This window comes from Aspergillus foveolatus (genome assembly GCF_047715535.1).
Source record: "Aspergillus foveolatus strain CBS 279.81 unplaced genomic scaffold BDW70scaffold_17, whole genome shotgun sequence".
In the NCBI taxonomy this organism is placed as follows: Eukaryota; Fungi; Ascomycota; class Eurotiomycetes; order Eurotiales; family Aspergillaceae; genus Aspergillus; species Aspergillus foveolatus.
Genome location: NW_027396081.1, coordinates 215,584 through 239,858, shown reverse-complemented (window position 1 = coordinate 239,858; position 24,275 = coordinate 215,584). Strand labels below are relative to the sequence as shown.

The 24,275-nt window shown below is 51.9% G+C and overlaps 8 protein-coding genes across 8 annotated transcripts; 5 read left to right on the top strand and 3 right to left on the bottom strand.

The window, feature by feature from the left end:
- Window positions 1-111: 111 nt before the first annotated feature.
- On the top strand, window positions 112-2,621 carry BDW70DRAFT_134104 (phosphatidylinositol-3-phosphate-binding ubiquitin-protein ligase). The gene is made up of 2 exons (XM_073736439.1): window positions 112-1,640; window positions 1,687-2,621. The coding sequence occupies exons 1-2, from the start codon at window positions 744-746 to the stop codon at window positions 2,305-2,307; spliced, it is 1,518 nt and encodes a 505-aa protein (XP_073597098.1). The 5' UTR covers window positions 112-743; the 3' UTR covers window positions 2,308-2,621.
- Window positions 2,622-2,785: 164 nt separating this feature from the next.
- Window positions 2,786-6,383, top strand: BDW70DRAFT_134102 (putative C6 transcription factor (War1)). The gene is made up of 5 exons (XM_073736438.1): window positions 2,786-3,129; window positions 3,209-4,481; window positions 4,535-4,815; window positions 4,863-5,374; window positions 5,429-6,383. The coding sequence occupies exons 1-5, from the start codon at window positions 3,072-3,074 to the stop codon at window positions 6,152-6,154; spliced, it is 2,850 nt and encodes a 949-aa protein (XP_073597097.1). The 5' UTR covers window positions 2,786-3,071; the 3' UTR covers window positions 6,155-6,383.
- Window positions 6,384-6,776: 393 nt separating this feature from the next.
- ugp1 (UTP glucose-1-phosphate uridylyltransferase) lies at window positions 6,777-9,268 on the bottom strand. Its single transcript, XM_073736437.1, has 3 exons — window positions 9,208-9,268; window positions 8,815-8,951; window positions 6,777-8,377 (listed from the first exon to the last, which is right to left on the bottom strand). The coding sequence occupies exons 2-3, from the start codon at window positions 8,893-8,895 to the stop codon at window positions 6,914-6,916; spliced, it is 1,545 nt and encodes a 514-aa protein (XP_073597096.1). The 5' UTR covers window positions 8,896-8,951; window positions 9,208-9,268; the 3' UTR covers window positions 6,777-6,913.
- On the bottom strand, window positions 8,888-9,283 carry BDW70DRAFT_134098 (uncharacterized protein). Its single transcript, XM_073736436.1, has one exon. The coding sequence runs from the start codon at window positions 9,183-9,185 to the stop codon at window positions 9,030-9,032; it is 156 nt and encodes a 51-aa protein (XP_073597095.1). The 5' UTR covers window positions 9,186-9,283; the 3' UTR covers window positions 8,888-9,029.
- A 1,421-nt stretch (window positions 9,284-10,704) lies between these two features.
- Window positions 10,705-15,976, bottom strand: BDW70DRAFT_30513 (putative membrane bound C2 domain protein (vp115)). The gene is made up of 7 exons (XM_073743718.1): window positions 15,849-15,976; window positions 15,318-15,628; window positions 15,185-15,247; window positions 14,874-15,126; window positions 12,418-14,823; window positions 12,218-12,358; window positions 10,705-12,165 (listed from the first exon to the last, which is right to left on the bottom strand). The coding sequence occupies exons 2-7, from the start codon at window positions 15,522-15,524 to the stop codon at window positions 10,721-10,723; spliced, it is 4,515 nt and encodes a 1,504-aa protein (XP_073597094.1). The 5' UTR covers window positions 15,525-15,628; window positions 15,849-15,976; the 3' UTR covers window positions 10,705-10,720.
- Window positions 15,977-16,507: 531 nt separating this feature from the next.
- Window positions 16,508-17,904, top strand: BDW70DRAFT_30455 (uncharacterized protein). The gene is made up of 2 exons (XM_073743717.1): window positions 16,508-16,970; window positions 17,032-17,904. Exons 1-2 carry the CDS (start codon window positions 16,625-16,627, stop codon window positions 17,487-17,489), a joined length of 804 nt encoding a protein of 267 aa, XP_073597093.1. The 5' UTR covers window positions 16,508-16,624; the 3' UTR covers window positions 17,490-17,904.
- Window positions 17,905-18,714: 810 nt separating this feature from the next.
- Window positions 18,715-21,104, top strand: BDW70DRAFT_158951 (fungal specific transcription factor domain-containing protein; the record flags this gene model as incomplete). The annotated part of the gene is made up of 6 exons (XM_073740621.1): window positions 18,715-18,948; window positions 19,005-19,526; window positions 19,572-19,723; window positions 19,772-19,948; window positions 19,995-20,935; window positions 20,986-21,104. The coding sequence occupies 6 exons, from the start codon at window positions 18,715-18,717 to the stop codon at window positions 21,102-21,104; spliced, it is 2,145 nt and encodes a 714-aa protein (XP_073597092.1).
- Window positions 21,105-21,399: 295 nt separating this feature from the next.
- On the top strand, window positions 21,400-23,949 carry BDW70DRAFT_158950 (transcription factor domain-containing protein; the record flags this gene model as incomplete). Its single annotated transcript, XM_073740620.1, has 3 exons — window positions 21,400-21,930; window positions 21,974-22,662; window positions 22,719-23,949. The coding sequence occupies 3 exons, from the start codon at window positions 21,400-21,402 to the stop codon at window positions 23,947-23,949; spliced, it is 2,451 nt and encodes an 816-aa protein (XP_073597091.1).
- Between the last annotated feature and the right edge of the window lie 326 nt (window positions 23,950-24,275).

Below are 24,275 nucleotides of genomic sequence, written 5' to 3'. Positions count from 1 at the left end.
GTAGGTAATTACTCAGCAGAGCGGTACGGAGTACGTATTTTCAGTCGTAGGGGAGTCATGGTCGATGATCGAGGTCTTCTGATCTCTGCGCCTGCAAAGGCCACTTAGTACTTTTGACCCTATCATTTCCCTGATTCGGGTTGTATATGGGCTGGCTGTTATTTCAGATGACATCTTGGCGCTGGTAGAAATTTGGTTTGTTGTCATTTGCGAGCACCGCGGCAATTTCTCGGGCACTGTTGTGGTGGCGGTGATAAGACCAGGCACGCTGTTCCAGGCTCAAACTCTCTGGATTCAGCCTTCTTCCGCTCAATCCAACTCTTTGCTTGTTTTCATTCTCTTTTGTTCCTCATATTTCGCTCTGGTTAGAGATTAGCGCGGTGTTTCGCGGTCTTGCGGTCGCTGGGTGACTGTCACGAGACTATCCGCCTGCAGTTGAACTGACCTGTCTCGACTCACTACGCTCTTCAATTATTCTTATCATTCCCCATCATTTCCCTTTCTCACCTCTCCTCTCTCCAATTCTTATCCTCTATATCTATCTCTAGAACGTCTCCCGTCCGTCAGTTGGGCGGTTACTCGTTATCGGCGCTTTCTGCATCCCCGGCCGTCCCACCCTGGAATCGTCGCGCCACCCAGTCAATGACCGCCCGCTGGGCAAACGACGGAGACTGGTCTCTCCTGGAGCTTTAAGAAATAATACATCTCTAAACTCGCATCTCCCGACCGCGTTTGTGCGGTATATGTCGTTGTCGAATTTCGCATCGTCTACGCCCGACCCGTCACTGCCACTTACAACCACCGCCGGACTCAGGCTCCATGCGAGCTCGGAAAGTTTAAGAACACGCGAAGCTGGCCCTCTTCTAGATAGACGTGTGGAAAGAAGGAGACCTACGCTTACAGGTCCTGACCGGAAGAGAAGACTTGTCAACCCGGAGGTCCCTGATACGAGCTATGCGAGACCCCTCAGAGTCGGGTCGAGCAGTAGAGTCGAAATGGATAGCAGGCCTATCTTGAACACGTCATCTCAAACGCAGACGGATGCTCCCTTATCGGGTTCGACCTACGAAACAGCAATTGACTTATCGTCGTCGCCTCGAGAAGCGGCTTCTCAGAGGCCTCGCGAGGGTCGCGACCGCCGGCAGAGCTCATGGTCTCGCGGTGACAATCAGTATGTGGAGTACAATCGGCCGCGGTGGCAGCCAGACACGGAGGTGACGGAGTGTCCTATTTGTCGGACGACCTTTAGCTTCTGGTATAGAAAGCACCATTGCCGGAAATGCGGTCGGGTTGTTTGCGCCTCATGTTCACCGCATCGGATTACAATCCCGAGGCAATATATTGTCCATCCCCCGAGTTCTGATCGGTTAAGCGCTTCTGCTCTTGCGCAACGCGCTACGCAGATTGCTAATCTAGATAGAGACGATTCTTCGTTGTCACCAGCGGCCTTGAACCCCGCCCTCGGTGGCGGCGAAGAAGTGAGACTCTGTAACCCTTGTGTTCCCGATCCGAATCCTGAGCCGCCGGCTGGGTATCCTCCTGTGCGCCCGCACGATAATATTGGATCTGGTTCAGGCTGGTCCCGACACCGGTCATATCATTCGCTATCAACTCCATCTCGCCAACACCATGGCTCGATTGTAAGTCCCTACATCTTGAAGTCATGCAGGTGACTGACATCCGTAGCCGGATACTTTCACATCTAGACTTTCTCGTAGAACCGTGGGATCCAGCGACTACCCAGCCTTTACTGGTTTCGGGGGCGCGTACACCCCGTCGTTCCAAGGCCGTCCTCTGAGTTATGGCCCAGCGTCAAGCTCTCAACTCCCACCACTCAACGCATCGAGACATTCGTTTCACTATCCCAGGTCCAGTTCCTTGATCGCTCCGCCTATGGAGCCAGAGCAGTCCACAAGTAGGCAGCGCGGTTTGTCGAGATCATCACGGCCCGTAGCTGAGTGCGACATCTGCCCAATCTGCGAATGCGAGCTACCAGCAATTGGCCCGGATGGAAATGAAGATGCTCGAGAGGCGCATATTCGAGAATGCATAGCGAACCACGGCCGCCCGCCGAGCGGAAGCCCTGTCTCGCAGACCCAGCTCCCGGTGCGGATGCTCGCGTTCACCGCGACCGAGAAAGATTGCATTGGGCAGGACGGCGCGGAACAAGAATGTACGATCTGTATGGAAGAGTACGAAGTCGGACAGTCGCTAGTCCGCTTAGAGTGTCTCTGTAAGTTCCATAAGAGGTGCATTGTGGAGTGGTTTGAGCGGAAGAGAGAGTGTCCCGTACACAAGACATCCTAGCAGCCTCTCGCTTTCCATGTTTGTCCTTGTGCGGTGCATGCATGTTGACTTCACCTTAGTCTTTTGGCTATATATGATCTCCTTTACGTTTCAGCAGGCGTTTCTTTCGATTGCTTTGACAGAGCCTCTCCCTTTACAGTTTCTTTTTCTGCTCTCCACATTGGCGTTTCAGATGGGTGTGGCATATTCGGCATTTGATTGCACTAAGTTAACGAAGAACTATCGCATTAGACACTTTCTTTTGGCCATTGTGTACGAATGTAGAATGTCTCTCGTGGCTGTTAGGTAACCGTTAATATACGTAGGATGGTTCAGGGCCAGGACGCTTGATTGGCCGCCGGGCGAAGATCCATCTCGACCTCCCTCGTCCTCGTAAAGTGACTCAAACCTCTTTCATGATTACCAATCTTCCTTTCTGAAAGCTCTGAAGCTTCTCTTCCATTAGATGTTTTCCTCTGTGAGCTTTTATCCTACTTGTCGTCAAAGTCAGCGGTCCTCGATTCATCGGAGGCTCAGAGTTGTCTGCGGTCGGCAGTCGGGCCCCGAGTTCACCGTTCGCCGACACAACGCCTCGAGCAACCGTGGCCGGGCAGGTATTAAAATAGCAAAGATTTCACAGCCAATCTGCTAGGTATGTTTCTACTGATGACACTTCTCCCCTACCCAAGCTTTTGGTGTCCCTCTGTAGCTTGCTCGCTGCTTGGATTTGCCACCATGCCTGACAAGCTGACAGCTGACATGCATACCCACAGTCCCCGCAGTCGATGGAGATCGATCCGCGATTACAACGAGGGGAGACCAGCCACGAGAGCGCGGATTCAGGTACGCAACAAGCGATTTATCCTTCAATATTTGATTTCATCTGTAATATCAGTCGCTGATGCAGCTTTTTCTTCAATAGACTCCGATTACCCCGAACCCCCTTCTCGGCCCTCACAACAGCAGCTCTCTTCAACCACCGTGAACCAGTACGCCCACAATCAGCCCGCGCACGCAGCAGACCTAGGGGAACACGAGTTAGCCTACCGCGCCCACATTTCTCCTCAAAATGAGCTCGACCCCAACGATTCAAACGCGGAATTCAAGAAACCACGGGCCTGCGAGTCCTGCCGACAACTGAAAGTCCGATGCGAGCCCGATCCCAACCCAGACAAGCCGTGCAAGCGGTGCGCTAAAGCCGGCCGACCATGCGTCGTGACGGTCCCGAACCGGAAGCGCCAGAAGAAGACCGATAGCAGGGTAACCGAGCTTGAACGCAAGATCGAAGTGCTGACGGCCACGCTGCATGCCACGCAGAAAATCGACTCACTCTTACCGTCGAAGAACACCGCTCAGACTTCGTCGTCTTTGTTTTCGAGAAACGAGGAGGGTGTAGGGCGCCGCTGGTTGGTTCCTGGGCAAAACGACCCGGACCGTTCGAATGCCGTTCCCACAAGACCAGGTCCGTCGGGGACTAAGCGGCATCACAGCGGGGATGTAAAGGATCGGGATACGGCGGCTACGCAGTCGACGCCGTCGCAAGCGAGCAATCCCAGCCCGGCGACGGATAATACAGAAAGCTCGGCGAGACAATGGCCGATTCCAATGGCGAGTTGGTCTACTCCGAAATCCAGCAATAAAGAGAAAGCTCTCGTTCATGATATTATCAACAAGGGGCTTGTGAGTTACGCCGTCGCATCAGATGCCTTTACGCGCTATGTCAATGAGATGTGCCACCATGTGCCGATGGTCATTTTCCCCCATGGTACACAGATGAGCGAAGTCCGAAAGAACAAGCCAATCCTGCTTCATGCCATTGTTGCTGTTGCGATGGGTCCATTCGAACCGAGCTCACAAGGCGCGCTGCTTCGAGAACTGTACAAGACGGTGACAGAGAGCGTGTTTATAAATGGCGAGAAGTCACTTGAACTGGTCCAAGCACTCCTTATAGCAGTTAACTTTTATACTCCTCCAGAAAATTTTGAACAGATGACTTTTTTTCAGCTGTCGCAACTGGCAGTGGCTATAGGAATGGACATAGGGATGCACCGGAAACGACAACCAAGGGGGAAGCAGGTCCCAACGGGGAAACCATGTAATTTACACCGTGACTTTATGAAGCAGTCACAGTCTCCGGACCCTGATTCGCCAGAGGTACGGCGGGCCTGGCTTGGGTGCTATTTTACATCTATGGTGTATGTATTTAACCGCATGCAGGTACCGCGCCAGTGACAGCTGACTCTGCTAGGACGTCGAGCGCCCTGCGGCGGCCGAACATTGTTCGATGGCTCCCGTATACGGATGAATGTGTAGAAATCCTCGAGAATTCGCCAGATGCTCTGCCTACGGACAAGAAAATTGTCCATTGGGCTAAATTGGGTAGGATCCTTGAAGAGATCAGTTCGCGGTTCTTCTCGGACGACCTGGGCAGTCTATCATTTACTGATCCCAAGTCGTTATTCACCATGAAAGCGTTCGAGAAGCAGCTGGATCAATGGGGAAGAGAAGCGTCCAGTAAATACGAGTCGCGTAAGCTCAGCTCGCTGAACCACACTCCACCAGCGCTAACGGCTCAGCCATCATGATCCAAGCTCAAGCTATCGTCAATATATACCTCCACGAAAACGCCCTCGATACCATGGGCGAGCACAAACCTGCAGAGGCCGACATCACAGACCCCACCGCAGCCGCCCGCGTAACTGCCCTGAGCTCGACGCTCTCGTCCATACACGAAGCTTTAGACACTGTCACCTCCATCTCGCCAAAACAATTAATTAGCGTACCAAGCTTTACGCTGGCTCGGACGGTGTTCGCCTTCGTTGCACTGATAAAGCTGTACTCGATTGTGACCGCCCCAGACTCGTATATCGGGCAGGTGATTGATCCCACAGCGTTGCGCGTGGAATTCTACATGGATAAGGTCATAGCTCACTATGCTGCTGCCGGATCACTCGCTGGCGGTGTCGCCGCGGGGAAATTTTCAACTGTTATGACCATGATAAGAGGGACGTTCAAGTCGCTCAAGGACCAGGATGGATCTGGCGCGCCTCAAGTCGTGAGAGGGAACACAGCACGGGACGCGGACCAGGTATGGCATTCACGCGTCCCACGATGTTCACCGTCATTAATCATTGCTAATCAGCAGGCTGAAACCTCCGAATCCCAAGCGCAAAACGCCCCAACTCCTCTCCGCCTCCTCAGTGAAGTGGCCACTGGCGGATCAAAACCAAATCAAAGCCAACAACGACATCAACAATCTTCCCATTACAGTTCCCGCACTGCGGCCGGCGTCAACTTCTCAAATACTACCTCCCAAGTATCCTCAGATCTCAACTCTACCACCACACCAAATGCTACGACGCAGCCACCTTTCCCCTCTTGCACAAGTCCACCGAAACTCTCCTCCGAATCACCAACTACAACCAGCACCGATAATAATACGAACACAAATCCCAACTGCAACACTAGCACCGTCACCGGTCCAGGCTCCTGGGCCCGTTATGACCCTCATCCGCACACTCTCCCCCAAGACCCATTCTACCAATCAACCCAATTTGACTCGACCACTACCACAACCACAAGTCCAACCCAGCCCACGCAACCCCCTAGCACAAACACACCGTCCAGCTACGATTTCACAGATCCAAACATCGCCATGACCATGGGCATGCCAATGGACAATAACATGCCCGGCAGTATGAGTATGAGCATGAGCATGGGCACAGGCATAGGGATGGGCATGTACGCGCCCGACCTTGGTCTCGGACTTGACGACCAATTCCTTAGCTCGCTGGGTCTAGGTCTCGAGTTTGGGAATTTGGGCGGGGAAATGCCTGTTTGGATGCCGCAGGGGCAGTGGTCTCTTTGAGCTGCTTTGGCTTCCCCCTTTCTCTCTTTCATCATTATCGCTTGTGTCTTAGAGTAAGTGTTGTGAGGGTGGGATTGGGAGTCAGTTCGTTTAGATCCGTTATACGTGGGATATCTCCGTTCGTACTACTATTTTTGATTGGAGCATAGCTACGGTATTTGAGCTGCAGAGTTAGAGACGAGGTGAAAAGGTGGATTATACAGGTGATCGATACCCCTCTCCTCTTAACAGGTACATATATTTTGTATATAGATAATATAACTCCGCTTATCGCTTATGACACCAGTGAGCTAAATGACAAGGTATCAAAACTGTCTTTCCGTGAAATTGATGAAAGAAAATAAAGGGATTAACATAGGTGAAGAGTAAGTACGAGATTGAAGTTAGGGTGAAGGGGGAGTGGGAACGCTTCGGTTGCTCCCACTGCCTGGAGTTGGGAGACAGACGACAGAAAGATATATTCTAGCTTATTCTTCCCTTTCTGTTCTCATAGCTGGACACAGACCTATCCGTTAGGTTGCCAAGGAATCTAACTGGGTGAAAACGTAGCACACTAGGAAACTGAGTGTCTCCAGGACTTAGGTCATTTGCATACTACGTAGGTCAGACAAGGGTGGACAGCTGTCAAAAATTGTTACTAATCTAACTGATTCACATGAACTGATCATTATGTATGCCATAGCATCACTTCGACAGGTTAAGAAGGTAATAGGTAATTGGTAATTAAAAAGCTAGATACAGTTTGGCTTCAGTGGCCAACTAATGCTCGAGAATGCGCAGACTGCCCTGTACAACGCAGTTTTCCAACACAGAGCCTGGGGGAATGTCGATCGTGCTGCCTTCTGTGGCTACGATGATTACCGTACCTTTCAGGGTCACGTTGCGGCCCAGATTGACGGCTCCAGTGATGGTGAGATGGTCCAGCTCCACGATACGGGGAATGCTGGGAATGCGCTTCTGGAAGTCAGACACCTTCTTGAAGTCTGAGCCGAGCTTGATGACGGGGACACCGCCAAATCGGTTGGGGTCCATGACGAGCTGACCGTGCTCGAGTCGGTAGAGATCGGACTTGACCAGCAGCAAGTCGGAGCAGGTCTTGACGGGAAGGAAGCGACGACGGGGAACGTTGACACCGTGGGCGTTCTTGAAGTGGCGGATGGCGGCACCAACAGCAGTCTCAAGTTGGTAGATGGCCTGGTCGGCCTCACCCTTCTTGTCGGCAGCGATGGACTTCTCGTTGGCGATAATCTCCATCTCGAGCTCGTTCTCCTCGACAACACGCTTAATGGCGCGAAGGTTCATCCAGATGTTGTTGGTGTTGAAGTACTTGAACTTCTTGATGGACTTGAACTCGTTGACGTGCTCCTTGGGCACCTGGGCGATCTCAAGGAGACGGACCTTGCCCTCATAGTCGATGATGGTACCACCCTTGACATCAGCCTTGGTCTTGTCGGTCAATTCCATGATATATTCAGCCTTGGTGTCGATCATGTGCTGCAGGATGCGGGTATCAACAACAGCGCCCAGGTTGTCGGCATTGGACAGGAAAATATACTCAACGCCGCGCTCCAAGAGCTTGTCAAGGGTGCCGGAGTTGTACAGTGATTCAAAGACGTCACCATGACCCGGGGGGTACCAGTCTTGCAGAGGAGCATCAAAGGACTTGGGCGCAGGTAGAAGCGAGTCCTTGATAATCCTGGGGTACCGAGACTGGTTGAAGGTGATGATGTCGACGTTGTGGCCCTGGTACTTCTTGATAATGGATTGTGTGTCCTGGTCGGTGTTGAACGAGTTCATCAAGACAAAGGGGACGTTGACATTGTAAGTGCGGTTCAAGTGCTCGATCTGACGGACGGACAGATCCAGGAAGGACATGCCCTCACGGACCTCGATGACGGACTTGGGGCCGACGCAACCCATGGAGGTACCGAGACCACCGTTGAGCTTGACGACAGCGAGCTTGTTAAGAAACTCGACGGACGATTCCTTGCCAATGTCGTCATAGTTAACGACCTGTGAGGGCTGGGGAGGGGCGATACGGTCCCAGTTGACGACGTTACCCTTGGCCTTGTCGTTAAGGAACCTGCGGAAAAGAGCAAAGAAGTTGTCCATCTCGGCCTCGAATCGTTTGCGCTCATTAGGATCGGGGACGGTCTCAGCGAGAGCATTCAAGGCGTTACGCATCTGGGAAGCGGCAACACTGGTAGAAGCATTTTCGAATGCCTAAAACGTTAGCCCAAGCCCCAAATCCAATGCCGCAGCAATTGAAGGTAGCAAAGCCAAAAGGACAGAAATTGACAGCAAAACAACGCGTCAGACCTGTGTACCGAGAGAGCACAAATGAAGCGCAGTATGCGACATTGCGTCCTGCGAACGGATACCGTAGCCAGAAGCGTGGCACTGTGAATACGAGCAGGGTCTTCATGGAACGCCAACTGCAAGACCAGCAAAAGACCAGAAACGCCGGATATGCGGTCGATTTAGGACCGGCATCCTTCCTGGAAACCGCAACCGGGCCTCATTTGTCTTCCCAGCCTGCCGCTGGAATTGGTTTGACTGAACCGGGAGGGGCAGGACAGACGTCATAGCGGGAAGCGCCTTCCAAGCGCCACGAAAACCACAGAAAGAGTGGACGCAAAGAAACAAAGAACAGAACCTACCATATGAGATTGAGTCTTGCCATGGTGCTTGCCAAACCCCGTGTTCGAGGACAGATGAGTAGGCAGATCTTTTGTGGCCATTGTGTGTGTTTTTGCTGTGTTGTATGCGGAGAAGACGGAAGCAGATATTTAGTCTACTGATAAAGAAACAGCAGTTAGTGTCAAAGGACAGATGAAAGCGACCGAGACCAGCAATAAATAAGACCCTGGCCGGTTCATTGAGTCGACTGAGCCGGGCAGTGGCAGGCTGCCTTGATCCACGTTGCCACAACACAGATGGTGTATTGCTGGTGTCGATCGCGGGCAAAGGAGGGATGACGGCAACAGTGCGACACAAGCACAAGCACAGGTCTCAAGCGGGCAATGGGCATGAAAGAACAAGGACACACTTACTTCCAATGGCAAACGGACAGGGATGTAGAGGCGAAAGCCAAGGGGACAGAGAAGAATAAGAGAAGAAAAGATGGACAGAAGCTTGGAAGATTGATGTGGAAGATGGGTGGTTTTATTGAGAGACCGGGCTATGACGAAAACATCCATCCCCCTTCCCCACTCAGCAGGAGGGGAGCTCTGTGACCGTATTTTACATAGATTACCCCTATAAATAGCCGGCCACCGTGGCCGCGCCGCCGCCCGTAACGGTACGGAACCAGCTATGTGAGCGACATGACAGCGATTATAATAAATGAAATGGGAAAGGGAAAAGCAAGAAGAAACGCAAGAAATAAGAAACATTCCAGACGCATTCGAAAGTCTCATGACCAGCTGGCCCGTACCTGGACTGGTCTCTAGACGATTATGGAAACCGACCGAGCAGGACATACGGGTCGAGACCTAGCCTAGAGTCCTGGCTGGTCGCAGGCCAGGTATAAGACAATCGAAACGATCGAAACAATGGAAACACTTGAAAGATAGCGTTTACTTCTGCTGCATGTTTTTTTGCCTAGAATTGCCCGAAAAATTGCCATCATCATATTCATTTACTATTGACTTATCATCTGACAGCTGTCTGAAACCTCCTTTCCTCGAGTCAAATCTAATCCAGACCGTCAACAAGCTCGAGCTGAGCCCACGCCCCTTTCGCGCCAGCTCCTCCAGGGTTCAATAAAAAGCGATCTCATCAAACTTGCCCCACCGCCTCGTCATCGGAAAGTTGTCAACTGTCAAATTCGAGCAGGAGTCAATAGAAGAGTCAACGATCCTCATTCAATATTGGTCACTCAGCATCTGATATGTGTAGCTGTAGTCTCCATGCAGCAGTCCATCCGCCTTGCATACAAGGACATGCCCAGCTCATAGTTCCTCGCTTGTCGCAGCAGAATGACACAGCGACTATCGAAACCGACCCCCAATCCACTGCCGACGGCCCTGTACAGAGATGTGAGACTGATTATTGGGACTATCACTCGGCGTACTATCAATTCGTACTAGTTTTAAATCCCAATTGCACCTGATCTCCCCTTTTCTTCGGCCCGGCCAGACGGTAATGGCATCCCTGAGCTTGCTGCTCGGCCAGAGCGCGCCAGCTTGGACCCATCTTAAGACTTCTGAGCACCCGTCGGCTTCAAGAAACCGTCGGTGGGTTCCGGTATCCAGGCTGAGGCTAAATATAAAAATCATGTCTCACCCTATGCGGACACCAGCCTGTCAGGTAGCCACGTTATGATACACGGTAACGGCGGTACCGATTTAGGACTTCTAGCCAGATCATCTACAGGCGGTGTACGGAGGGAGGGGTCTTCGGTAGACTAACATTCGCTTCAAGCAAGGTATCTAACAGTCATTATCCAATATCCAACACATCCGCCCATTCTCGCCAAAAAAGCTGCATCAGGTGGAGCCCACAATATCGGTTGTGCACAAACGCAAAATAATAAAAAGCATGCAATATCATCCCTCCAGGCCATCACGCCCCGCTGACACTGCGCTTGCTGAGGAAGCTACGTCGAGGCTTCTTTGAGTCGGGGCTGTCAGTCACCTCAGACGCATTGTCGCCTGCACTCGAATATGCTGTCCCCGGCCGAAGACTGTCTCCGGCTGCCGAAAAGCTGCTCCGGACAACAACCGTTCCGCTGCCAACGTTCACCGTCTTCTCCTGACCAGCCACCGATCCCTGGTCCCCCACGAAAAAGAGTGCCTCGCCCAGGACGTTGTCGGATCCGAAAGTAGAGTGGTCAACTACCCTGATCTGGTACTGCGCATCGGCTGTTGTGTTGTGAACACGGCAGCTCTCGCCCGCGGAGTCGAAGACGACAGGACCGCCTCCGCTCTTGATGGCTTTGGTCTTGAGCACTTCCTTGGCACCTTTCGCACCAAGTGCGCGCACAAGCACGCGGACATTAGCGGACGGAGGATACCCGCTCGCGGACACAACCGAGATCCTGGCGGTTCCGCTTTCGCCCTTGCCACCGATGCTGAGCCGATCGCCGTAATGCGATACGACGCTGCGGGTGCGTGAATGATTAAGGTCGCTCTTCGGCGTAGAGTTAGGAGGCGTGTCCCCGTCTACCAGGATGGCCGACGGAACTTCCTTCTGCTGTTCTTGCTCCTCGTCGCTGGAAGAGTCGTCTCCGCGAATCTTAGACATGATTCCGCGGCCCAAAAACGAGGCTCCCTTGATCACGTTGCCACCAACAAATCCAACTCCCTTGACGGGGGCACCAACAATCTTTCCGGGCGTAGCAAATGTACCGGAGAAAGTAGATGATCCTTGGCGAGAGCGCATGACGTACGTAGGTTTGAATAACAGCTTCAACCTGATCGCGCCCGACTTTCCGTCTAGAGTTAGAGACACCTCTTGAGCCTGGAAAGGTTCCAGCATTTCAAGATTAATCGGCACACCGCCAAGATAATCAGCCTTGTCGCCAAAGTCCCAATCATAGACATCGCAGCGGAGATTGGCACCAATACGGGACTTGATTGGCGTCTCGAAAAACTCGTTCCAGGCAGGATGGAGGGTCTTCTTCTGCACTTTAGTCTTGAAGATTTCCTTATCGTCCAAGCGGAATTTGCAGTACGGATCACTGTATCCGTTGCGGTCGGCAGATGGTAGATCGGCAGCATCCAAGACATCCACACGGAGAGTTCCCATGTTGTTAATGCTTTCTGAGGGATCAAGTTTCATGGTGACGGGAATGTATCGAGCACTGACTGTGACTCTGCTGACCTCTCCATCGGTGGATCGGAGGACAAGCTCTGTAGGGGTGTACAGGATGCGCTGGAGCGTACTGAAAGTGTCGCCTGTGAGTTTGGCCACGATATGTTCGTCATCATCATTGTCGGCATTGACCTTCTCCACAATCCGAAGGGTGATCTTTGAGAACTCAAGTTCACGCACAAACGCATCCCCAACTGGATAAAAAGTCAGTAAACTTCAAATTTCCAGAAATAGTGGAATACTCACTGTCCTCGATCTTAGCCGTCTTAGTGCGGATTTTGGGCGATGACCACACTGGGAACATATAATCATCCATTATGATTTCCACATGCACGTTGCTGCGCGAAAGGTTGACCTCATGAAGTTTAAACACGATAAAGCCAGATTCTACAAGGTCAGCCCGGGTCAACGACGAAATACAACAACAAAAGGGAGCCAAGGCTTACCGTGGTTGGCAAGGTCGTCCACAGAGATATAAGTTTTGGGGACCTCTTTAATAGACCTAACCGACGCCGTCTCCGAATCTTTAACAGTGCCAGGGCGAGATTCAAGGCTAGGACGTCCATTTGACTGCAAATCTGCAGTCCCATTTGTAGGACCCTTGTTGGAGATCTTCGAGTCCACGCTCCTGGACTTGGAATGGTGGCTCTTGCGTCTGGAATCAGTGCTCTTCCTCGTCAGCCCAGCTGCCTCAGTCTCGGCCTCGGTCTCAGCCTCGGCCTCCTCCTCTTCCTCTTCCTCGTCTTCAGGATTGACGACGGGGATTGTTGGGTAGAAAGCGACAGTGTAGTTCAAAGTTCCCTTGGCACGTTGACCGAGGCGAAGGGAGCTAGATACAAGTTGTTTCTCGTCATCGATTTCGTATTCACCGGCCTCATTCTCATGAACGTAGTCTGCTGCAGAGAGCTCCACCGAGCCAAGTGACCGATCACTTCCAACAGACTCCTCATCCATGACTTCCAAGGTGAGCTTCTCACGAGCACTGTGAATCGGAACGTACACAACTTCGTCCCAATCAGGGTTGAGGTTGTTCCTAAAGGTAACTGTGCGGCCCTTCATGTAGCCAGCCAGCAACACTCGAGCATAAGGATCAGACTTGCCCATCTTTTCAAGGTTGCGCAAATCCGCTGCATCCTTGAAATGGATTCGCATAACTCCAATTGGATCGACGTAGCCGGCGCTTCCTGCAATGCCTCCCACCGCAACGGGCTTCCAATCTAAGACTAGTTTGGCACGTCCAGACTTAGCACCGTGGAGATGGAACCACTGGTGGCCTTTCTCCATCATTTTGAGCATGTCATTCATCTTGATCTGATAGGAACCGAGGATGGGGTCCTTGACTAGATCCCTGTCGTCCTTGATTACCAGTCCAAGCCGGGCAGTCTTACGGTCAGTGACCAAAAACTCCTTCGAGGCATTTTGGAAGATAGGGTTGTTCGTTCGCTTGAGTTTGTTGGTTACGTGGATCTCTTTGCCGTTGAGTAAAAGAACGCCGTATGGGTTCAGTTGCCCAACCAAGCTCCTACTTCCGTCCAGGTCCTTGGCTTGTTCAACTGTGAATCGAGCGATACCAGTGTTCAGCTCTGGGGGCGGTTCAATCTCACCGTTCTCCAGTTTTCTACCCTCCAAAACGGGGAAGAATCGAATATCTGCATGGATAGAACCCCGGGATCGGCCGCTTGCCAAGACTTCGAGGTATACACTTTCATGCTCGGGCTCCTGTTCAAGCTTGTCCAGGGCGAAAGTTGCGGTTCCCAGCTCCTTGTCCTTCCGGAATTCGTTCCAATCGTAAGGTTGGATAGTCAAAGTGTCAGAGAAGGAGGTGATAATCACGTAGATAGTCTCGTTCCATCTTGGGCTATCCGTATCTTGTATGGTCTTAGTGCGGCCAACTTCGGTCCGGTTGTTCAGAGATACCACTGCGTACGGGTCAGGAGTACCAGCGAACTTGTCAGGGTTCTTTAGCTGGCGCGCGCCGTGAAGAGTTACGGCAACAACACCGATTGCCTGATCAACAGCGTTTCCAGCAAGCATCTTGGCGATCTCAATCGGGAAAACGTTGGGCTCATACATCATCGGACCCAGATTGGCGTGGATCTGTTCTTTGATAAAACTCTCCAGACCAGGGATGAAGTTGATATCGAAACCGAGGGTATCGCCACCGAGAGGCTTGCAAACATAGTCAAGCTCCGGCCGTCCCAAAAAGCAGACATCAACCCGTTCAATATGCGGGAAGGGAATCTGAAGCTTCACCTTAACTCTCATGAGACCGCTGCAAGCCATATCCTCAACAATGACATCAAGACCCTTGCTGACTACGCCTTTACCAACACGGACTTCCAAGACAACTTTGGGATTGATCTTGTCTTTGACCTGGCGGGCAGTCAAATCCATGGTATCATTAGGCGTGAAGCTGAATTTCCAGTCCATGATGACAGTGTCAACTTCGGTCTTAGGGTAGGTCTTGACGTGCTCCAACCGAGGGGGTTTGCTGCCTAGGATGAATGTCTTCAATCGTATGCTGTCCAGGAATGCTGGAGTTGACGTGCTGAGCACCTGATCAACGGAATTGATGATCGTGTCGCACATCACTGGTGCATAAATGGGCCAGAACTTGACCAGGAAACTGTTGATCCACTCCAAGCTCTCGGTATCGGTTTCCAGGCGTTGCTTCGCCATCTCGCGGTTAACGTCATCGCGGAAATTCCGCCGAACTCGCCGGATCGAGGTTCGATAATAGGTGCCACAAGCGGCCATGATAATGAAGACCCAAGCCAGTCCACCGCCTAAAACGGCGACAATCCATGATGATAAGCACGCAAAAACAATGACGCCGGCATTGTGATACCAATCTAACACACAGTTAGTTTATATTGTGGTACAATTGTCCGAAGCGACATACCGCCAAAGAACTTTTCGTCCAGTTTAGCCTCCAAGAAGGTCTGATGGTCCAACAATGTTGCTTCATCGTGCTCTTCTTGAGTTTCCTCATGAACGAACCGTGGAGCCCAGCCCGTTCGTTCACGCGCCCAACGCTGCTCATCGTCAACCTCCTCCTCTTTCTTCTCTGCTGCAGGTTCCTGGGATTTTTCATCCAGTAACGAGGTTGCGGATTTCGGTGGAGGAAGATCATACGGGGCGGGGGCGCCATCGTCCTTTAACCAGGATATCAATAAGCAAATGTCGAAGGTACAATTGAATGCACGCGCCCACCTTGTCTGTGATCACGCCGATTGCCCTCGGTTGCCGGTCATGGTGAAAGCCCGGGGGAACGCGCTAGCGGAACGAACGATGAGTGTCAGTGAACATAGCCTCAAGCAGACATATTTTCCAATCAAAGACGTACAGATTCAGCTTCGGCGGCCTTTTCTTCGGGCGATGCGTCTGGGTTGAATTGGTAAGCTGGTAGACCCGCTTTCCGGGTCTCTTCAACCAGTTTTTTCTCGACGGTTTCCGGTTGGATGTGCGACTGGGGATCTTGAGAGGCAGCCTGGGCGGTCTCGATAGCTCCTTGTTGCTTCAACTCCGTAGATTCTGCATTTTGAGAAGTCATGGCTATTGCTGAGTCTCCGGCGCGCAGTCGCCCACTGCAGTTCAACTCAGCTGTATAATTCGAGGGGCGAAGTCAGCCAGGACGCTCGTAACGTTTTCGATAAACTAGAAGCGTAAGAAACTGCACAGCTAGCAATTGAGAAACAGAATAAAAAAGAAGCACAGAAAATCGAAGCGCGGCGGAAGAACGGTGGGTAGATTCGGGAATAGGTTGGTTGCCTTGCCGCTGAGGAGCTCGGCAGCGGGGAGGCTGGAGTGTGGCAGGCTCGAACGATGGAAGGATACGAGTCGAAAAACTCGAAACTGGGAATCGTGAATTACTCACACAAGTTGGGTGTATGATAATAATGATAAACTCAAGTCTGCTGGCGGGTGACTCTGGCCTCTGACAACTGGCGAGTGTTTAGGAGACGGAGATACGGAGCAGAGGAAGGCCAGGGGAGGAAAGAGGAAAGTGGAGAGGATGAGGGGGGGGAGTGTTCAGGGCAGCCGAAGAAAAGAAAGAATAAAGAGAGGAGCCACTCTGACGACGCAAGTGTGGCTCTAAGGGCGCTCAAGCTCATAAATGGGGAAATAATATTAAGCGAAATACAGGCAGTAAGATAATGAGCTGGAGCCAAGCTGGTAGGTAGTGATAGTAGTGACGTCGGTAGAGAATCGAGGGCGTCTCCAAAAAGGAACGCTAAATGACCTCGACGGAACAGGGTAACCTCAACCTTGGACCTCACCTCGGGATCTTAGCCTGGGGGAGCTCTTCGCTCTTTACGAGCCTTGATTTGCAGCAACTTTCAGTCAATTGGCTCAATTTTCTGGACACAATTTACATTCGAAAGATTGTGCGCGATCAACCGGAGATCGGCAATGTTGTTCATGGTTATTATCCTTGATAGTGTTCCCGACTCCATATAAGATCGCATTACGTTTTAAGCGCTGATGGATCGCCCAAATTAGTGGACGCCGGACTCGGTCTATTGACTGCACCGCCACGCCCCCATGCGCCACACATGCTCCGTCCTCTCGCGGATACCTATTGATAGCTGAGAGAAGTAGACCAACTGGCTTAGTCTGGCCGCATATATGGCATGACATTCCCAATCATCGATGTATCGATGTATGCTGGAGATCGATGTACGGAATCTGTCCTTTTATTCTGTTGTTGGACCGGAGAGTCTGTCTCCTGCCAAGCAGTCCAAGAGTCTGTACATTGTCTGCACATTGTGGGGGTTCCAGAGTTGTGCCTCTTCAGGTTTTGACTTTGGATGGTCGAAGTTCGGCCGAGGTCGGTCTCGTCGGGCTTATCAGCAGTTGTGGCTGAGGCCTCTCCAGCATTCTCAGCCGCCGGATTTTATCCCACAGCTATGGAGGATCGGTTCCACCTGTGCGTCAAATTGGCAGAACGCATCCGTTCTGCGGGCGTTCAACCTGGAGCCCAGTCTGCTTGGAGCGGGTGAGATTACTCGGTTTACTGCCCATAAACGTCTCATTCCAGGCTCACACGTGGCATGCAGAACGCGTTGATCGAGTCGTTCGAGTGCACATTTCGAACGCACATTGCGAATGCACATTTGAGTCTCGACGATCCTCACGCAAAGTCAATTCGATCGAGATCTCCCGTGGGTCCCTGTCGCTTAGTCTCGTCCACCATTCCCACCATGACATCTCTACCAGCCTACAGTTTTTCAGTCCTCAGCATGCCACGGCCCAGCATACCAGGTTCTTGATCGTTAGTTCGTTTACCTTCCCCAGGGCGACCGACGAATCTTTCCCGCAGCCCCGTCTTTCTCGTATTGCTACGATTTTTGACTCGTCAATACTGCTCAGCTGGCATGGATCAGATAATCGTTATTCAAGATCCCAGAATGAGTGTGGCCGTGCACTTTGCCGATGGATAGTTCATTTCATAAAGGTGTGGTTGGAAATTGTTCCGCGGACTGGACGATCTCGAATGCAGTGCAGCGTGCGATGAGAACGCCTCTTGCGTAGCGCCTGGGCGTGCCAATCCACTGAACCACTGCGACAGACGTACGAGGGCGTAAAGCTGCAATCTTCTGTACTACCCGGAGTCAATCCCCCGGTGTCTGACTCTCCGTCATCCCTAATCCTCCCTACTTGGTCCTTCAAGCCGATCGGTGAAGACTTTTTCAGCTCCAGCAAAAGTAATTGGAAGCAATCACTACGCCTTGCTGCTGGTAGCACGTAACCAAGGTTGAGTGCGCATGACCAGATAAACTAGGCCATCTGCAGCGCAAGCTATCAGCTACCTAGACTGGCTGCCCCGCCTTCTACTCGGCATCCCTGGTCGCAGTATCGTCCAATCTATGCTCTTATTGTTGAGTAGGGCACCGCCTTGTGTCCATCGAGCATGGATACACTCTTAAATAGTTCCCCTACCCCGTCTTCGGCTCGCCGTCTTCAGCTCGCAACATCTTCTAGAACCCGGAATAAACTCATGTCAAGAAAGAGCAAACTTCCAGGAATATATATCCTCTGAGAATCCACTCCAGGTGCGCAGACTAAGACCACAGTTTAACGGGTACAGCAGGTCATTCTGGTGCCGAATCAGGGGCTTGGTCGTGCTCTATTGAGGGACTAGTTCCCTGGCATTGTGACAAAGTATTTGAGAAACTAAGTTGATGGACAGCCTGCAAGAATACCTACGTTGTTGGGTATGTGTCCGTTTGCCGCATTCACAATATGTTTCAATATGTGCTACACCAATAAAATACCGTGCCCAACCCCAGCAGAAGCCGCATCAATCCGGCCAGGACTGATGACGGGGGTGCTCTACTACACGTCTCACAGAAAGTTGGGATCCCCAGATACTAAGAAGGCCTCGACCGTTCGGAGACCGTTCGCACCACTACCATCGCCGTCACGTGAAAGTACAGAATAGGCGGCCGGGTTGACCACCTTCAATCTTGTCCTCAGACCCATGGTCTCTTCTGGGATATTGACGGGAGATGGCTGCAAAAGCCGCCAATAGGCAAAGTTGATGGCTGAGTTGCGTTGGTGCAATCCGCAGGCATCAATCCACACATACATACTAACGCGGCGATACGTCACGAGATATTGCGAATCGGCATCGCTCCTAATTTATAAGGAGGAGGAGGATTGGGATGATCTGTGACGGAAATGCTCGCCCTCTTTGGCACAATGGTTACTTGACTCAGATTGCTACCCTTTGAACGATTATGACCGAATTCCCAACGCAGCATCGACAACTCGCTCCAGGCCCTTCTCCACAATGCGAAATATCCCCAGATGATTCTCCGATGGAGGAGCGCCGAGGCTCCGGTGATTCCGGCAAGAAGCAGCAGCGGGCTTCGATGGCATGCATAGCTTGTAAAAAGTCGAAGCGAAAGGCAAGCATCTCGTCCAGCGAGACTAAACTGCCTAACACACGCAGTGCTCCGGCAAGCAGCCATGTGACACCTGCCGCACCCTAAATAGAGATTGTGTTTTCGACGAAACGCTTGACCAGCGCCGCCGCGTGGCAGCCAAGCGCACAGCTGAAGAACTGGACTACTACCGCGGCTTGTATAACGATCTTCTCAGGGCAATGCGTGAGGAGGACAGATCGTCTGCCATCGAACTGGTGGACATGATCCGACGAGACGCTACCAACGAAGAGTTACGCCATCGCATTGGGAGCATTCTCAATGTTACTGGGAGAAAAGGTGATGAGACGGCAGAAGCAGTCAGCAACCTCGAGGATATACAGTGCATGATCAACGAAGATTTCATGCAGTCGTGGCGGCCCCAAGTCATGGACATACAATATCTCTGTGTTGATGCTCCCTATCGAGTCCCCGCGCAGCCCTGGACGAACGTCACGACCGACTCTGATCTCGTCTCCCATCTCGTCTCGCTTTATTTTACATGGGACTATCCGTTCAATACCTTTCTGGACCGCGATGTTTTTCTCAAGCATATGATTAGGGGGAATATTAACTCGGAGTTTTGCAGCCCCTTCTTGGTGAACGCGCTACTCGCGAATGCATGTGTAAGCCGCACTTTGCATGTAACAGACAGGTGTTAACACGTTTAGCATTTTTCAGACTACTCGGAAGCATATGCCCAACCGGGCGATATAATGAGCAAGGGGAATGACTTTCTGGCTGAGGCCGAGCGGCTAAGAGAAATCGAGCCTCCCAGATTATCACTCACCTACATACAAGGAATCCTCCTGCTACATGAAAGGTAGGTGATTCAAATGTTTTCCAGACTGTACTATGCTGATTTCGCTAGATACTCCCTTTGCGGTAAGAATGATTGCGGGTATAAAATGCTGCATTTGGCCATTTGGACTGGAGAGGCCAAGGGACTTATTGGTGAAAGGAAGCCAGCCCTATCGAGCAACGAGTTCCCGGAGGATATGGATGCGTCACTAAGGCGGACTGCTTGGGGTTTATTCCAGATTGATACGTGTGTCTTACTCCCTGCTCTTATGTGTCCCGAACTAACCCAGTAGGAATGTGCACACCGGCTTCCTACGATCGAGTCTTATAACCAAGATCAATTTCGAACGGCCTAACAGACATGACCAAAATACTCGTTGGTTGCCGTACCCCACAAGTGGAGAGCCAAAGGAGTCATTTCTCAGTGAGTACTTCGACATATCGTGCAATCTGAGCGAGATCGCGCGGGACATGTCCCACTGCCTCTTTGCGAGTCACGGAAGAGCACCGTCTGCTACGGAACTGATCAGGATCAAGGAGGTGTTGTTCCGGAGGCTGCGCGAATGGACGGAGGGATTGCCCGCCCACTTCAAGCGAGACGACGAGGTGCCGCCGTACGTACTTGTCATGAAAATGCGGTATCACACTCTCATCATCATCCTTCTACTGTTCCATGCCGAGGATGAGATCCTGGGTCCCGCCACGGAAGGTCTCGAGACCCCGGAAAGCCTAACGAGTCCCAGCCCGCTGCTAGAATGCAACAAGCGTGACACCATTGAGTCGGCAGCGCGAGCAATAGCGACACTTGTGCGCATCCAGCGACAGAATTACGGCACGGCTCATGCTCACCATTTCACCATGTACGCTATCAACCTGGCTCTCTTCGTGCTAGTGGAACGGCAAGCCAAATTTGACATCCTAGACAACGCCTTCCTCTTCCTTGCGAGTGTTTTTGCTAGTATAGCAAGTCGGTCCCAATTAGGGCGGAATCTGTTTCATCTATTCCGCCAGAGTGTCCGCGCCAAGCGCCAAGGTAGTCGAATCCGCCATTCTACCGCGGTCAATGATGAGATGAAGACTTTGTTCGACGAGGAGTGTACATTGCCGTCGGTATTTGACGAGTTTGCTAATGGGCTGGAGAAGTTGGACGCAGACGAGCGGTATCGCGTGCTGGGACATGGTCCCCGGGGGCCTCAGGCTACCACTTCTAGCAGGATTAACCAGCCTGTAACAAGTGAGTGGTGCCGACAGTATCCACTATCTGACATGCTTAACCGCTACGAGAGTTTGAGCTGCGGTCGGCTTTACGGGATAGACTCAATGTAGGACCTGGAAAGCTGATTCTAGCAATGGGTGGTTTCCTCTGGATCGTGAATCGCGCTGTGCGACCGCAGAAACTTTGATTGCTGTGATTTCCCGCATTATACTTCCTGACGAATGACAATTCTTCTCAAAAGATGGTGCCACTCAGTCGTCACTGCCACGATCATCATAGCGCCGGCTCAATGACATCATGCGTACTGTAGCCGCCTGCCCGAACCTGGAACCTTCAGCACTCGAACAGCGTACGGCACTTGTGCAGTCCATTTACCCCTCTGTGTCCCCACACACTGAAGGTCCTCATTTTGTTGCGTTTGCAACTCAATAACAACATTACGGCCCTCTATTTGGGCTATCTCAACTTCGTGGGCGACTGTAATGGACGAACCTTTCCGCTCCAACCGTTCCTCCAGTTCTGCAGCCAACCCGAATGCCGGTAGCCTGAGCCCGAACCCGGCGGTTCCGGCACCCGAATGGATGTGGAGGAACGCAATGAGCGCTTCAGCTGCACCATCAGACCCAACCGTGCCGAGCTACACGCCCTATCCGTACGGACAATATCCCGACCTGAATGCTTCGCTCCCTCTGCCGCAATCCGAGGGGGTGAAGGCTCCAAAAATCGCTATCCCGCGCGCTACAGCGGCGAGAACGACTTTCCAGCGGCGTCGGTCAGCGCGAGCCTGCGAGCCATGTCGGCAGCGAAAGGTAAAATGCGACGCGGCGCGGCCAGTATGTCACAAATGCCGCGAGCATGGATTGGAATGTTCGTATATCGATATTAAACGGATCCGGGATCAGAAACAGCTAGGTCTACTGAGAGAGAAAGTTGAGCAATACGAGAAGTTGTTGAAGCAGCTAGAGACGGAGGCGGAGCCAACAACTGCACAACTGATCAGAAAGACGTTGTCGGTGCGTGATCCGAGTACTTTTAATGGCAAAACTAACGAAGTAGGCTTCTGCGCAGCCCCCGTCAGATGATGGGGCGGAAGAAGATGATAGTGACGCTGACTCGGCCACATCGCAAGGATCTTTAGAAGATATAGACTTGGTCAAAGAGGATTTGAATCGCAGCGACAAAACGGTTGCAGTTGGATTCTTCGGGAAGAATTCCGAGATTGCGTGGATGCAGAAGCTTGAGGATGTATCAGACCAACAAGAGCACGGCCTGTCGGACGGAGAGAAGCCTACTAGCAAAGATATCCCCATCAATTCGATGAGTTACCATCTCGATGACCTCTCCATTCCGTTCCCCGACACGGTCAACCCCTACGCAGTGCCGGAGAAGGAATTGGCTGACAAGTACTTCAACGCGTACATGGAGTCGGTACATCCATCATTCACCGTTGTTCGGAAGCGAACTTTCACGACGCAGTACGAACAGTTCTATAAGAAGAAACATTTTCACCCGCCGCGGAAGTGGCTGGCTGTGCTGAACATGATTCTAGCGCTGGGCTGTCGGTACTGTAGGCTGACTAGCAAGGCCGTGGCAGGTGAGAGGGATACGGACGACACGGTGTTTCTGAACCGTGCTAGACTACTGTGTCTGAGTGGGAATGTGTTGTTCGAGCATGATGATCTCCAGCAGATCCAAGTGATGTTGCTAGTTGCGGTCTATCTTGTTGCGTTGGGGCAGGTAAACGGGTATGATGTGTACCCACTGTTGCAATCTTGAAGAGTTCTGACAACGTGCGCTGTAGTGGATCGAAGTTCTCGAGCATGGCCCTCCGCTCTGCTATCTCCCTCGGTATCAATCTTCGCTTCGAAGATGAGAAGACCCCTGCAGCGTCGAAAGAAGCTCGAACTCGCCTGTGGTGGTCCATTTTTCAGATCGAACATATCGTAACCTCTATTACGGGCCGCATCTCTGGCTGCAGCGAAGGGCTTAGTGCAGCCCTCCTCCCAATCCCATTCAATGAAGAAGGCGCAGACCGTAACCCAGGTCTAAGCGAAATCTTCCGCGACCGCAACCTCCAATGCAGCCGGCTGCAGCTCACACTTTTCCAGAACCAGGAACAAGCTGGGTCTGCCGCAGCGTGGTTACGGAAATGCGAGCCCTCCCCGACACTCCTCTTTCACATTATTGTCGATCTCAACATCATCGCACAAGCCGTCATCAACAGCATCTACAGCATTCAGGGACTTCGCCAGTCCGCGGTTCAGCTTGAACAGCGCCTCCTCAGGCACTCCGAAAGCATGGATAATTGGCTACGCAAAATCCCCTATTATTATCGCTTCTTTATCTCCCCAGAAGACGATACCTTCCATCTTCCCCCCGGAGCGAAAGAGGCAGAATCAGACTACACCCGCGAACGCATCACCTTAGCCGTCTACTACTATAGCGCCCGCATCACCCTCTGCCGTCCCTGCCTCTCGCACGCCCAGAGCCCAACCGCCTTCCAGAAATCGAGCGACTCGAATTCCCGCGCCAACTTCCGCGCCCTCATGACACACACATGCCTCCGCTCCTCGATATCGCTGCTATCCATGCTCCCCGAAACTCCAGACACCGCTTGGCTGATCTCCGTCACACCCTGGTGGTCAATCCTCCACTTCCTCATGCAAGCCATTACCGCCCTACTCGTCTCCCTCGCAACCAAATCCGTTGAAAAAGTAGCCGAAAATATCCCACAGGTTGATAAGGGCACACCGGTTACTAAGAGCAGTGTGATATCACAGACAAGTAAGGCTCTGCGCTGGCTGCACCACCTTGGCTTCAGCAGCCTTGCCGCTGCTCGCGCGTTTACGTTGTGTGAGAGCTTCGTGCGGCGAATGGATCCGAGCTTAGGTTTTGACTTGGGGGATTTAGCCTCTAGTAAGGACTTTCCTAGTGAGGGCGGAGATGTTGATATGTTTGGGGTTGGGGCTGGGGCTGGGGCTTTAGAAAGCGAGGGGGTGCTGGATGGCTTGGCGATGGTTGATGATGGTTAGTTTCATATTTGCACTGCTAGCTTATGCATTATTTTGGGTTGATTTCCCTGGTGAAAAGGATCTATGAGAGTATGTGGAAGGGTATAGCGTTGCATGATGCTTCTATATCAATATCCCTTATTAAGCTGGCATGTCTTTTTCGGCTCATGTATAGAACTGGACTCAGATATATCGATTTGACAGCGGCTTAATCGTTCAAAAATGTAGTGGATTAAGGCTTCCATACTGCCCAAGTGAGACTCCACCCGACAACCTGCATCAAGGCCTGGTGTAGGCGCCTCTGCTTGAAGAAATCTGGTAACAGTACACCAAATACGACGAAAAAT